At 47.2% G+C, this 14341-nt stretch overlaps 1 protein-coding gene across 5 annotated transcripts in view; it reads left to right on the top strand.

The window, feature by feature from the left end:
* Positions 1–14341, top strand: part of SGSM3 (small G protein signaling modulator 3) — a 56117-nt gene that overhangs the window by 15132 nt on the left and 26644 nt on the right. For 2 of the 5 annotated variants that reach the window (XM_075913324.1, XM_075913307.1), the window contains exons 2-9: positions 2306–2392; positions 2991–3076; positions 7568–7634; positions 10196–10404; positions 10536–10643; positions 11623–11766; positions 12254–12449; positions 13254–13399. In XM_075913324.1, coding sequence (XP_075769439.1) covers positions 2386–2392; positions 2991–3076; positions 7568–7634; positions 10196–10404; positions 10536–10643; positions 11623–11766; positions 12254–12449; positions 13254–13399 — 963 coding nt within the window. In that variant the 5' untranslated portion in view covers positions 2306–2385. Of the gene's footprint in view, positions 1–2302; positions 2393–2990; positions 3077–7567; positions 7635–10195; positions 10405–10535; positions 10741–11622; positions 11767–12253; positions 12450–13253; positions 13400–14341 lie in introns of those variants that run through there. The other 3 variants (XM_075913316.1, XM_075913298.1, XM_075913330.1) reach the window with 2 other exon arrangements.

Here is a 14341-nt window from a genome sequence, read left to right as displayed (position 1 = left end):
CTAAAATGCAAGGGGCTTCATAATGCTCAAATTATGTAATCATTTTGCTCTTGAAAATGAGAACGCTCATCCTATGATCTCTTCACTGGCTTCTGTACCATCCGTCTTTCAGCTCATCCATTGTTATTTCAACTGGCTTTGGGTTCATCCTCTGTCCCTTTCCTTGGCTTTCTGTCCATCTCTGAAATCCATTTAAAATTGCACCTCCTGGTTTTGTAAAAGCTGGAAATTCCTTCAGGGAGGGGTGTAGAGACCCTTTCCTTGGAAATGGGGGTGGGGGCTGCTTTGGTCCAACATCAGTTAGTCAAGGGAGCATACTTGTGGTATGGGGCCATAGGGAATATGTAGAGCAGAGGTTAACATAGGTCATAAGAACAGCCAAAGATCCAGCTAGCCTAGTATCCTGTCTTCTGACAGTGGCCAACCAGTTGCCCCAGAAGGAGTGAACAGAACAGGGAATCAAGTGATCCCTCTCCTGTTACATTGACCTTTCTCCTCCAGCATGCACCCAGTCTCCAATGAGTGCTTGATGTGCCCCAGAATCCTATGCTCCAGTTCCTGTGACATTTTACTGGGGCAAGGTGTGCACTGAATTAGTGTTTTAATCTCTAAAGCACTCTGGTGTTGTGAATGTTTTTTGTAATACTACTACTAGGATTCATTGAGATCAGGTATATGGTTTAAGGGTGTCCCTAGCAGCTATTTGGATGGGTCAGATGAGCAGCTGTGCTTAGAGAATGGAGTTGTCCTCCCAAGAGAACTGCTGGATCCCCCTCTGAGATTAGCTGGTGTGGAGAAGTTTTTGCCCCACTTCAATCCTTGGACAGGTTCCATTTTGCTGACTCCCCAAGCAGCAGCTCACAGCATCTGCCTGCCTTCCTGGCATGATTCATCCACCTCTGCCCTGGCCTCTGAGGTCCCTGGTGCTGACAGGCCAGCAGCAGGGGTTGCATGTGTCTTTCCCCAGCCAGGTCCCAGATGACTGCTTTCAGGAAGGTTTCCATAGCAACTGAAGACAGGAAAAACCTGCCCATCAAGTTCAGCTCTTTAATATCCAGTCCTTGTTTAGGGAGCGGTTTAGGCAGGAGGAGCAGATGTGGTGATCAGGTGATTGGCTGGGGGTGGGGAGAGACACTGATAGAAAGGAGTGGTTTTGAGCAAGGAAATGTATTGTTTCTGTGTGACTGCACTGTGTTGAGGAAGGGACCCAACGCAGCAGGCCTCTCCCCCCTCCATTCATTCACTAGCAGGCTGGATAATTAACTTGGCTTCAGTTCACTTTCTCCTCCATAGCTGTGCCCAACCCACTGAGCTGGCCCCTCACTAACATGCAGGTGATGAGCTGTGTGCAGAGTCTGGGACAGAGAATAGCAACATTTGTAAAATGCTCCCCACTCAAGTGCTTGAGACGCTGGCCGTAATTCAGAGAATGTAATGTAAATTACAGGGAAACTCTGAAATCCATTTAAAATTGCACCTCCTGGTTTTGTAAAAGCTGGAAGTTCCTTGAGGGAGGGGCATAGAGACCCTTTCCTTGGAAGTGGTGTTGGCTGCTTTGGTCCAACATCAGTTAGTCAAGGGAGCATACATGTGGTATGGGGCCATAGGATAATTTTCTCTCTTGGTATTTGCACCTCCCCATCAACTGCTGGGAGTGAGCCACATCTACCCTGACTGAATTGGCTTTAACACTGTTCCTATACTTGATAAGTCACTCCCTTTTGCTATGCTAGTACATATACCGTTGCCTCTGTGATTTCCATTCCTTGCATCTGCCAAGTGTTTTTTTTTCCCGCAAGAGCTTATGCCCGAATATATCTGTTAGTTTTTAAGCTGCCACAGGACTCCTTGCTATTTTTAAAGCTTTTCCTTTAATTCCTGATGTATTCCTCCAGTCTTGAATCATGCTCTAAATTCCTTCCAGTTTATATTTTCTTAGTTCCCACAAGTGTGAAAACAGGATCCTGATTGTGATGTAAAAGTAAACAGCTTCTATGGTGAAAAGCAACTTGATTTTTGACATTTTTTCCCCTTTTTTTACTTGATTTTAGTATCACAAGCATAGTGGCCTTTTTGTAAATAAATTGTTTTGCCTTGGTTGGGTCCTTTTGTCTCACAGATCAGAAAGGAATTTCCTTCAGGCCACATGGATAAGTCTTGAGTTGAGAGGATTTCATCTTCCTGTGGAAAATTGGGGGGTGGCTGTTCATTAGGAGCAGCTGGAACACAGTTGATCTCAAGTGTTGAATAAATACTCTCATGATCACTTCTGTTTTTTCTACCTATTTTTTTTTTCTTGCAGTAGAACAGTGACCTGAGACTTTTTGGAGGGCAATCTGCCTAGGGCTATAGACAGCCCTCCATCACGCACACTGCTCCAGCACCATGTCAGGTAAGCAGAGGATGCCAGACCTTGGGACATATTTTCCTGCCTGCATCTGAAGTTTGGGCCAGCAAAATAAAGAAGGTAGAAATAGCCTTTTTGTTAAGACCAAAGCAGACTGTGAGGAGCTTCAAAATCCCTGGCAGTAGGTACCTGATGTTGCCCTTTGTGACATAGTGGGGGGTAACTGGTAGAACAAGCTATCTCCCTGTCCCATCAGCTACTCGTCTGGGCCGTGGTACAGACAGCAGCCAGTGGGGGTTACCCACAGCCCAAGCCTAGCAACCAGCAAGGTACCCACACTACGTCACACCCTTATGTGCCATTACTCGGTAATTAAAATTTCTGAAATGCTGGTATAAAAAGCTTGCCACAAGCTCCATCGTAGAGGTGGCTTCCTTTGAGTGGGAGTGACACATGTTAGTTTGAGTTTCCAAGAGATGAAAGATGCTGTGTTGGTGATGAGGGTCATATAAATATCTAGATTCCAAAGATCAGTAGTAGTGAGCTGACATCTCACTGAATTTGTCTGCAGTATTGTGTGCTATTTAATATCCGTTACGCTGTTTTTTGTTCTTAATTTGTTTGTTGATCCCTTTGTATTTAGGAAACTACACCCCCTCTGCTGGGGGTCCCTTCTCAGCTCTAACCCCCAGCATCTGGCCACAGGAGATCCTGGCAAAATACACCCAGGTACAGTTGGGAGAGGGAATGGAACACCGTATGTTTGCTTTTTTCAATTTATTGGTAGAGTAATGTGAAATGCTACTGCTGATGTACTGAACTCTTCATGCTGCAGAGAAGGCACAGACTTTCTTTTTTCCCCAAAAGCTGTTCTGTGTAGCAAGGTAACATTTGAACTCTGCGCGTTTGCAACTGCAAACATCTGGGACTTACTGGTTAAACCCATTTTTTGGAAGTGAGTGTAGTGCTGAAGGGATACCCAGAGCCTGAAGAAACCTGTGTGGAGTCTTTCTCTGCACTTTTGCAGCTATCGCACAGTTGTGAAAGTGGTGACATTTTACAATGCAGAGAAGAGTCTTTCTAACCATCCACCAGATAGTCATGGTTTCCACAGCCCTGTGTGGATTAATGCATCATAGTGATGTAAGCAACTAGTCAACTAGTTGATAAGCAAATGCTTATCGGATAGTCGATTAGTGACTCAACTAGTTGCTTTCAGCTTCCCTTGCTGCCTCTATCAGAGAGAGACTGCAAGGGGGGAAGCAGGATCCGGTGCTGGAGGGAGCCGACTTAAAAGCTGGTTCCCCCCAGCACCCTCTCTGTGGGGAGAAGGGGCAGGGGCACAGTGGGAAACTGGTGGTGCTTCCACCTCTGAAATCGAGCAAGATCAGGGCTCTTGTTTCATTTCAAAAGCAGAAGCACTGCAGGGAACCTGGGGTGAGCTGGGGACTCAAACAGTCCCCCTCTCCCTGCTTTTGAAATGTACAAGAGCCCCAGAAGGGAACTGTTTGAGTTCCCCGCTAGCCCCATGCTCCCAGCGCTTTGCTTCTGAAATGCAAAATAGCCCTCCTGGGGCTCTTGTACATTTCAAAAGCAGGGAGTATGAAGCCAGCAGGGGACTGCTTGAGTCGCCACTGGCTGTGCTCCCACAACACTTCTGCCTTTGAAATGTCGCAGGAGCCAGAGGCGCCCTTATCGACTAATCAAATAGTCGATGCAAATTACATCAACTATTTGATTAGTTGAGTCATCTAAATTTAACATCCTTAATGCATCAGAGGAGAAGCTAAACCAGAGCATCTTATCCAGGGTGTGGAGGTTTAAGGGAATTAGTGTAGAGCTTTGTAACCTGCCAGTAGTGTTTATTAAAGGCAAGTGTGTCATGGAGCCTAGTGGGATGGCCCTCTGAACCTGTTTCTCAGAAACCCGTACAATGAAAGAGGAAGTGTATCTATGGCACTACCTGTGTGCCTTAGAGGACACACACACGAGGAGCTTGGTTAGGGGTTTGTGACAGGTTGAGTCACAATAGTCCTCTCGGGGTTGTCAACCCATTCTGCTGATCAAGCCACTGATGCCTGTCTTCCTGCTTTCTGGGGCTCCCCACCACCCTGCCCTGCTGTGCCAGAAACTCTGATCTCCCCCAGCCAAGGCAAAGAGTTGGGGTTACCACCCCCAGCAGAGTAACACAGACACTGAACCAGCTCAGTTTTGGAAGGTCTCAGCTATAAGGCCATTGATAGCACACACAAACCCAGCCCCCAAAAGGGACCAAACCCCCAGATAACTCCATCTTGCTCTGTGTAAAAGGTTTACTGAGAACGCTCATAAGGTCATCCCTTTTTATGCACAGAGTTTATTCTCCCCACACTCACATATACCAGGTAACAGTTATTTACGTTGGGCTTGATAATAAACAAAAGTGTTTTTTTAAATATAAAAAGTAGGATTTAAGTGGTTGCAAACGAAAACAGACAGATCAAAGTAAATTACTAAGCCAAAATAAATAGAATATTCTAGGTAATCCTAATACACTGAAAGATTGTTTTATATATATAATATAATAAATCTCACCTCAGTCCTTATCTCAGATGCAATTCTTCACAAGCCAGAGTTGATCTTCTCTCTCTGGCCTGAATCTATAGCTCTCTGGCTGTGTCCAGACTCAGGTTTTTTTTCTGAAAAAGTAGCCTTTTTCCGAAAAAACTTCACCTGCGTCTAGACTGCAGCCGTGTTTTTTCGAAATTAAATCGAAAGAACGCGGCTTTTCTTTCGACGGTGGTAAACCTCATTTTACGAGGAAGAACGACTTTTTTCGAAAGTGTTCTTTTGAAAAAAGGCGTTCTTGAATGCAAACAGGGGTTTTTCAAAAGAGAGCATCCAGACTGCCTTTCGAAAAAGCGGCTTGCTTTTTCGAAAGTTCCTCTTGCAGTCTAGACGCTCTTTTTCGAAAGAGGCTTTTTCAAAAGTATCTTTCGAAAAAGTCTCTTTCGAAAGAGGCTTGCAGTCTAGACATAGCCTCTGTGTCTTTAGAGTTCTTTTTTTTTCAGGTTTCTTTCTGTATATCCTCTTAAGGTGAGGAGGCAAATTCAAAAGCCGTCTGACGTCAAGACTGATTACTTTCCATTCCTTAAATAGATTCTCTGTCTCTTCTGGCCCCCCCCCCCCCCCCCCTCCCGGGTGGGAACTCTTAGTTTAGTTTCCCCATCCCCATGGGAAAATACCAACTTCAAGATGGATTTCAGTACCGGATGATATGGTCATATGTCTTTCTAGGAACAACCACAGTTTGGGCTTACAGGAAAAACAAAACCATTCACAGGTCTTTGACTTGATCATCTAGCAATTAAGTTCCTAAAGTATCACTGATGGCTTTTACTAGAACACTTGGATTAATAAAACAGGTTCCCACTTAATATTTCTAACTTCACATACAAGAAAGATACATGCACTCTAATAGGAGGTACAGATTCAGTGGATTACAACTTTTAAAATAATACGTCATATGATGTACTTTTTGCATAAAGCATCTTTGAGTAATGCATATGCTTATTCATAAGCCAATTTTTATAAAACTTGAGGTAGCCCCATGACAGGATTAGCTGTTGCCAGTTTGTGCTGTGAGAGGATACAAAAGTGGCAGTGTTAGGAGTGCACATGCAGGCAATTGTTAGGAGTTGATTGGGTTAGTCCAGTGGTCCCCAACATGGTACCCGCGGGTGCCATAGCGACTGTCGGGGCACTTATGTGCACCCGCCGAGTGATCAGGGTTGGCCCAAGCCATTCTTGCACCCCGGGTGCGTGCGTGTGCGCCGGCCCCGGCTGCGTGCGTGTGCGCGGCGCTGGCCCCGAACACATGGCGCGCAGCCCTGGGTGCGCGGCGCACACATGACCCCACCCCTGCATGCGTGGCGCATGCGCAGCCCCACCCTCAGGTGCCCAGCAGCCCCAAAAGGTTGGGGACCACTGGGTTAGGCTTTGTCTACATGTAGGATTAGCCCTGATTCCAGCCACCAGCAGAGCTGTACCTGTGGCAGCCCTGGAACAGGGGTTCCTAAATGGTGGTATGCATATCCCTGGGTGCATGTGAGAAATTATGCAATAGTGGGTTTTATTTATTAATTTTATATATTGCATTTTCAAAATAGTCTACTCAGATGAAGCTTTAAAACAAAGCTCTCACCTCCAGTCACTGTAGAGTGCAGGTTCAGTTGCCCAGCAACTGAGCTCAGAACTTAGGGTGTGCTTTTTGGCTGTATATGTCACACAATAACTATATCTGAATGTAACAGGGAAATATGGACAGATGGCTAACAGTGGGTAATGTTACGAACACACATAGTATCAGTGATGAGAAGGGTAGGGTCTCATGTGCAGCAGGTAGATCTGGAAGTGGGTGCACAATATGAAAAGTTTGGGGACCTCTGCTGTAAACAAGGAAATCTGGTGTTTGTGCTGTGGAGCTGAAAGAACCAGAGGCAGGCTAAGCTGCTGGAGCCTGCCTATACCAACAATTTGCGCTGTTGCAGCCGCACAGGTGGCTGGAATTGAGATGGAGTCTTGGAGGGGAGTTCTGCTTTGTGAGTAGTATTAGAGGTGCGCACACACAGAATTTTAAAGGATTAACCACGTTAAAACCTTTTTTATTTGCAACCCCCCAGGGCCAGGAAAATTTTGGTTGGGGAAAAAAAAGGGGGGGGAGCACTGGGAGCATTTTGTTGCGGCCCCTTTAATTTAAAGCGCTGGTCCACTCCCCCCACTGCGCATACGTTGGGCACCGAGCCAGGAAAACAAAATGGTGGCCAGCCTGGCACTGCAACCCCCCAGAAAGACAGGGTTGTGCACTGCTGTGTTAGAGGAGCAACCATAGGGGAGACTGGTAGGGAGCATTCCCAGGAATTTTTCGCATGGGGATTGTCTCAGAATAGTGATCAGATCCACTGTCTCTCCCAAGCAGATGCTATGGCTCCTCACCATAATGTGACATGGGTGGGAAATCAAAGCAGAATCTATTGAAAAGAAGCCAAATCCCTTTTCTCAGTGTGTAGCAGGACTAGGTGCATGTAATTTGCCTGTTGAACAAGGCAGTGTGGTGCAGCAGGGGAATGAGGGTCTGACTCTGCATTCCAGGAGCTGGGAATGCTCCTCCCTTGGTGCCCCATCTGTGGTTGAATGTTGGAAATCAGTGCGACCTCTACTTTCTACCTCTCATGCCCCCAGAAAGAAGAGTTGGTGGAGCAGCCAGAATTCCGGTATGATGAATTTGGCTTCCGAGTGGATAAGGAAGGTAAGACTGCTGCATCTGCTTTCTGGCACCATTCTGACCTTGTGGCACAGCATATAATAGGATCTCCCTTCCACTCTGTTCTCAGCACCATCCTGACTCCGGTTTTCTAGAGGCATGCTTTAAGTGTTGGCCGTGGAACATGAGGCCTAAAATGCTGGAGCCTTGGCCCAGCATAATCTCTGACCCCTTTGCCACACACAAGGCAGTGAGGAAGGGGTGTTTCACTAGTGCATTGTTGCTTGCAGGAATGAGAGGAACAGCTGTTGCAATTCACTGAGCAATATGTGCTGTGGTAAGTAGCAGTGTAGCTTTTCAGCAGTCCAATGCAGAGGCACCTACAGTATATGCAGTGAAAACTCAATGGCCTTTTAAATCTTCTATCAAAGCACCTAGGGTTCCCATTCCAAGGTGGGCTACTGTGATAGGTTACTCTGCCTGTCCAGCTGATGAGAAATCCCCTGTCATCTTGGCCAAGAGTGCCTAAATAGGAATAAACAACGAGAAGTCCTGTGGTACCTTATAGACTAACAGATTTATTGGAGCATAAGCTTTCACGGGCAAAGACCCACTTTATCTGATGCAGATTCAGACTAACCCGGCTATCTGATAAATAGGGATAGAACCAACAACCTGCTTTAAATGTACACCTTGCAAGTTGAGAGGGCCAAAGAGAAATGGTTTAAATGGCTAGAGAACCCACACAGCTGGGAATTAATCATGGGAGCCAGCTCCAATGGCTAAAGAAATGGGGAGGGGGAGTGGCCCACCATGGGAAGATTTCTGGTCACTGTCTGAGGAGACATCACATTGCATGGCTGTACCTGGGAAAGGGAAAACTGATTTGCACAAGAATAGCTCCCTGGAAAAGACAGGAGGAGGCTATTTTCTCTGTCAGCGTTTCTCAAACTTTCCAACTATTGTATTCCTTTCAGGCCTCAGATTTGTCTTCACAACAGTTAAAAACTACTTGGTTTCCAAAATCAGAAAATACGGAAGTGTTACAGTCACACTATTACTGGAAAATGACCGACTTTCTCATTTTTGTCTTATAAAATAAATGGATTCGAATATAAATATTATACTTGCATTTCATTGACTAGAATATGGAGCAGTATAAGCAAGTCCTATGAACTTTTAGTTTGTACAGCTTGGACCTCCCTTCTCTGGCACTCTCAGGACCTGACTGGTCCCAAATGAAGGAATTTGCCAGACCAGAAGAGGTACCCTGCCACTCCTCCTCCCAGCCCCTTCACTCACTCTGCTCCGGCCCTGTGCCGTCACGCTCCTGCAACTAGGCTCCTGACCCAGGGCTCTCTGCTTCAAGAACATCCATGGTCCTGCCAGACCTCAGATGTTTCCAGACCAGAGAGTGCGAGTTTAGGGAGGTGCAGTCTGTTCTGATTTCACTAGTACTTTTTATGTAGCCTGTTGTAAAACTTGTCAAATATCTAGGTAAGCTGATGTACCCCTGGAAGACTTCTGAGTACTTTCGAGGGTTCTGTGGTTGAGAACCCACACTTGAAAACCATTGTTTTATGTGCTAATGTGGGGGTGCACATGCATGCCTTGCATGCTGTAGTGAGCACTGTGGACTGGCACCCCAGGGTCAGAGATACAGGTATGTGGCAAAGGGAGCAGCTGTCCCTCCAGAGCAGTGTTTCTTAAACTGTGTTCCGCGGCACACCGCTGTGTCACGAGCCAGTCGGAGGTGTGGTGTGGTGTGGTGTGGAGAACAGAATTCAAAATGGTTGCCCTTAAAGGGGCAGGTGACTTTTTTTCCCTCAATAAAATCCTTGGTGTTCCTCATTTAAAAAAAAAAATTGTTTGCTGTTCCTCGGTCTTAAAAAGTTTAAGAAAACACTGCTCCAGAGCCTATTCTAGAATCATGAACATGAACATTAATGACAGAGGGACCATTCTGGTCTGTGAGCTCCTCCAAGCGCCAGCCACAGAACCTCACCCTGTAATTTATGCATCAAGTTCCTATCCTGTGGTTGAGCCAAAACATATATTTTAGAAAGCCAGTTTTGACTGAAGAATGCCTTTAATGGCGAATCTACAACTTCCCTTCCAAAGTTTCATGAATGGTTAGTTAACCTCTTTGTTACAAGTTTGCACCTTATTTCTATCCTGAACTTATCTACCTTCAGCTTCCAGCTATTGGCTCTCGCTGTGCCTTTGTCTGGTAAACACAAAGGTACAAAACCCCATGGGGCAGTCGCTGCCAGGCTCTCATTTAACTTCGATGTCCTGCTCTTTGTCTGGCTCAGGTTTTGAATAGGCACACACGAGTCCCAGTCTCCTATGTCATGAGGTTTGCTTGTGACCACACAAGTGGTGCTGGGTGAAGAACCCAGCTGTGCTGTGATGCAAGGCACGTGCATCTTAATCACCAGGGCTGCTACCACACACGTCCTCCTTTCCCCCAAAAGCAGAGGCTCAGACATTTTTGCATGGCATTTTCTAGATACAGAAAACAGCTCTCCCCATTTCTGTCTGTCACTTGTCCCTGCCTTGTCTGTTTCTTCATCGCCTCTGCTTTCCCCTTTCTCTTGCTGCAGACGGTGCTGAGCCGAACTCCAGCAAGCTGCTAGGGATTCCGCTGACAGAGGAGCCACAGCAGAGGCTGAAATGGCAGGCCCACCTGGAATTCACGCACAACCATGACGTGGGAGACCTCACCTGGGACAAAATTGAGGTCACACTGCCGCGTTCGGAAAAGCTGCGCTCACTGGTGCTGGCTGGCATCCCACACAGCATGAGGCCTCAGGTGAGGCCCAGGTGCACAGTCATGAGAAAGGGAAGCAGGGAGAATGAGACACCACCTCCTGTTGGTTTCATTTCTTGTGGTTGTGCTTTTTCTGCTCTCAACCCTTTCTTTTCATGTCCCTGATTCTCCAGCTGTGGATGCGTCTCTCTGGGGCCCTGCAAAAGAAGAGGAATTCAGAAATGTCCTACCGAGACATTGTGAAAAACAGCTCTAATGACGAAACAATCTCTTCCAAACAGGTTGGGAGCTGCCTGATGTCCACACTCTAGTGCCTGGGATGCAAACATGGGTGATCTGTTTCATAGGGAGGATGAGAAATTTGCTTAGCATCCGCAGGTATTGATAAGGGGGAGGGGAGAGTTGGGCTGTGCTACTCATTATTCTGGATGGATATATTTTTCTCTTCCTGTATTAGAAAGGTGGTTTGAAGGGCTCAATTTGCTTTCCCAAGAGGGGAGGGGAAAAGATTTAGTGAGCCTCCACATTGCCCTCAGGCTGTGATATATTTTGTACATGGAGCAAACAACTCTGCTGTGGACATATGTATGTGAATCATGCCCAAGTACAAGCACTGACCAACATACTAACACATTCAACCAACACGCCTAAACTCACCAAGCTGTTGGGATAACAAACCAAAATCATCTGACGGAGAGAGGGAGGGACTGAACAGTTCAGGGGATTTGGCCTGAGATATGGAGCCTTTACACAATCACCAGCTGAAGACAAGCCCAGGTCCTTGCCCTCTGATGATGGTTTGGTGGCCTGCCTGAATCTGGCAAGGTGGGGTGGCCTCACTCCAGATCCCAGTGGATAAATATCCATTTCACATCTGCATCCACACAGACAGCACTAATCAGTCACCTTTCTGCCATCTCGGGTGACACCAAGAACCGAATAGGTCAAGGAGTATGAAGGCTCCTGTCATCCCCCAGACAGTCCCTCCAAGGCAGTGCTTAGGTATTCTAGCAAGAGTATACAAGCAGTTGTTCTGTCCCTGGCTATATCATACCTGTCCTGGGGGTAAACAGAGGCCTTTGGGTTCCAGATGACACCAGTCCAGTACCTTGCATTAGCACTAAATGTACTTTAAAAAGGTGTGGGAAGGCAAGGTAGTATGTGGCCAAGACAAGGTGTCAGGGAAGCCACGGGAGCAGGAGGCTGTTAATCAGGAGGCTGTTAATCTGATTCTGAAGCAGTTGTTTGACTGCTTGCCAGATCGAGAAAGACCTGCTCCGCACCATGCCCAGCAATGCCTGTTTCTCCAACATGAACAGCATCGGGGTACCACGCCTGCGCAGGATACTCAGAGGATTAGCCTGGCTTTACCCAGAGATTGGATACTGCCAAGGCACCGGCATGGTAATTCTACTTGCCCCTTCTTTGTGTTTCACTAGAGAACATTCTTTCCATGGTAGCTGAGACAGAGCAGGTGATTTCAAGCCTCTGTAGTGCAGCTGGGCACTATGTGAACCTTGGGGTAGCATACCAAATGGAGCCATTTTTCGGGGCAAATGAAATGGAAGGAATAATTCTATGCACAGACTAAACTTATCTGTCTGTGGAGGAAGAGTGATTGCATGTGTGTGTGTTTGACAGAAGAGTTGGCTGACCTGGCTGAAATAGCAAAGATCTTGTTGGATTGAGTGTGAAAGAAATTCCACCAGTGGTAGAAAGCAAAGCAAAGCTGCTGGGTGTGGAAATGAGGAAAGTTTCCATTGCCTAAACTCTGGATTTTGTCCATCTCCCACACAGACCAGTGGAAAATGTTCCACTCCACCTAAGCACTAGTGAATGTCCCATTCAGTGCGTGCATGGAATGAATGTCTCCTCTTCCTCTCCTCACTAGGTCGCGGCTTCCCTGCTGCTCTTCTTGGAGGAGGAAGATGCCTTCTGGATGATGTGTGCCATCATCGAGGACCTGGTGCCTGCCTCCTACTTCAGCACCACGCTGATGGGAGTGCAGACTGACCAGCGTGTCCTACGCCACCTTATCGTGCAGTACCTGCCACAGTTGGACAAGCTCCTCCAAGAGCATGACATTGGTAAAGGGGCCCTAAGGGCATTCAGTCTTCCGTGTATGCTGATAAGCAAAGCCTGTATACAGCACAGCACCTTAAACTGATATGATGTGATGGGAACCTCACAATTAGGAGGCTACTTCCACAATGACCTCCTCCCCTTCCAGCCAAATACATGCAGTAAAGTGTCCCTTGGGTCACATTTGCTCCATAGCCTGTTGACATGCTGCAGGACTTCCCAGTGATGATGCACAGCTTGGGCATTGTGGTTGCGTTTTGGGGAGAAGCTGGAGGCTTCAGGGCTGGGCTGGACTTCTTGGGGGCGTTTCTCACCCAGGAATGCCTGGGAGTCGTGTGTGGAAGTCATAGAGGCATTGGCCCTGGGCCGGGGAGAGAGCCAGCATCTCTCGTTAGGGGATACAGCAGGTGAAGAGGGACATTAAACTTGTGAGGAGAGGAGGGTTGAGTTCCTGGTGTGCAGCTGTGGCTGTATGTTTGCATGAGCAATGTTCCATGGGGTTTTGGACACTTTTAAGTCTTGTATAAAGTGGGCCCTGTCATGTCTCAGGTCCCAAGAAAAAGCCCTTATTCCTATGACTGTTTTACTAACCACCATGCTTGGGAGCCTTTCTCCCACCCAGCCAGCCACCAGAATGAGGTCATCACTGTTATCCTCCTTTATAGTCATGGTGCCTGGAGAATCCCTGTGGAATGAGGATTAGTGAGTGTGTCCCCTGTGGGCAGGAAGGGTGGTTCTGTGCAGGCTCTCTTCCTCTCTGGTCAGCTGGTCACCTGTGTCACGTTCCTTTTCTGTCTTTTCCCACACAGAACTGTCCCTGATCACCCTGCACTGGTTCCTCACATGTTTTGCTAGCGTCGTGCACATCAAGCTGCTGCTGCGCATCTGGGACCTCTTCTTCTACCAGGGTTCGCTGGTGCTCTTCCAGGTCACACTGGGCATGCTCAGTATGAAGGTAGCAACCACCTCCTGAGCTCTGATTTGTAGAGAGCTCTGACCTGTAGCACTTTGGAGAGCGCTAGAGCCGCCATCTTGATTTCCTTAGTATCCAGGGATGTAAAGGACCAGTCAGCAATCCAGTGTTAGAGATTTGGGGGAGTTAGTGAAGATAGCTTCCCTTTCTGCTGTCTTTCCTTTCACCGCCACTCCCTATGTCTGACTATCACCTTCTCTCATTTGCTACACCCCTCTGACTCCTGAGCCTAGGTAATACAGATTGAAGATTTGTCCTGCACTCCTTGACACTGGAGAGATCTTGGATTTTTACTGTCTTGGGATGGGAATGTAGTATCGACAGCTGATCATTTGGGGATGATGAAAAATCCTTTGTTGCTGTTTGCATAAGCCCCAGGATGTTAGGCCTGTTGTCCTGGGCATATTTAATTTGGGTGATTACATATGGCCACCCTAAACTTCCCCTGAATTCTTGAATGGGAAAAGTTATCCTGTGATGCTCTCAGGTAGTGTTGCTGGTGCAGGATGGTAATTGTGTGGCACTGAGGTGGCTACAGGTGAATGGAGTGATTTCTGTATATGCCTCTGGCATAATGTGCTTTGGGATCTTTTGGTATGAAAGCACTAGAACAGTGTGAGATGCTGCTTCTCCTTCAAGTGGTCCCCGTGGGTGCTCCACTGTAGGTGCTGGTGCGTCCTCGCGCCGGTGACCAGAGACTTTTCTAGCCATTTCTGCCACGCTGCACAGGCGCCGTGGCGCCCTCTAGTGTCATTGGAATTGAAGGGTGCCTGCGTGCACAGCTCCTCAGTTCCTTCTCTACCGTCCTCTGCAGCAGATGGAGCCCTCTGTTCTCCTTACTTCTCTCTAAAAATAGTAAAATAACTCATTTTATTCCCTAGTTACTTCATCATCCAAGTTCTTTAGCCCTATTCGCCTCCTCTG

The sequence above is a fragment of the Pelodiscus sinensis genome, chromosome 1 (assembly GCF_049634645.1).
Source record: "Pelodiscus sinensis isolate JC-2024 chromosome 1, ASM4963464v1, whole genome shotgun sequence".
NCBI classification, from domain to species: domain Eukaryota; kingdom Metazoa; phylum Chordata; order Testudines; family Trionychidae; genus Pelodiscus; species Pelodiscus sinensis.
The sequence above is the reverse complement of the archived record's forward strand: the minus strand, read 5'-3'. Positions and strand labels throughout refer to the sequence as shown.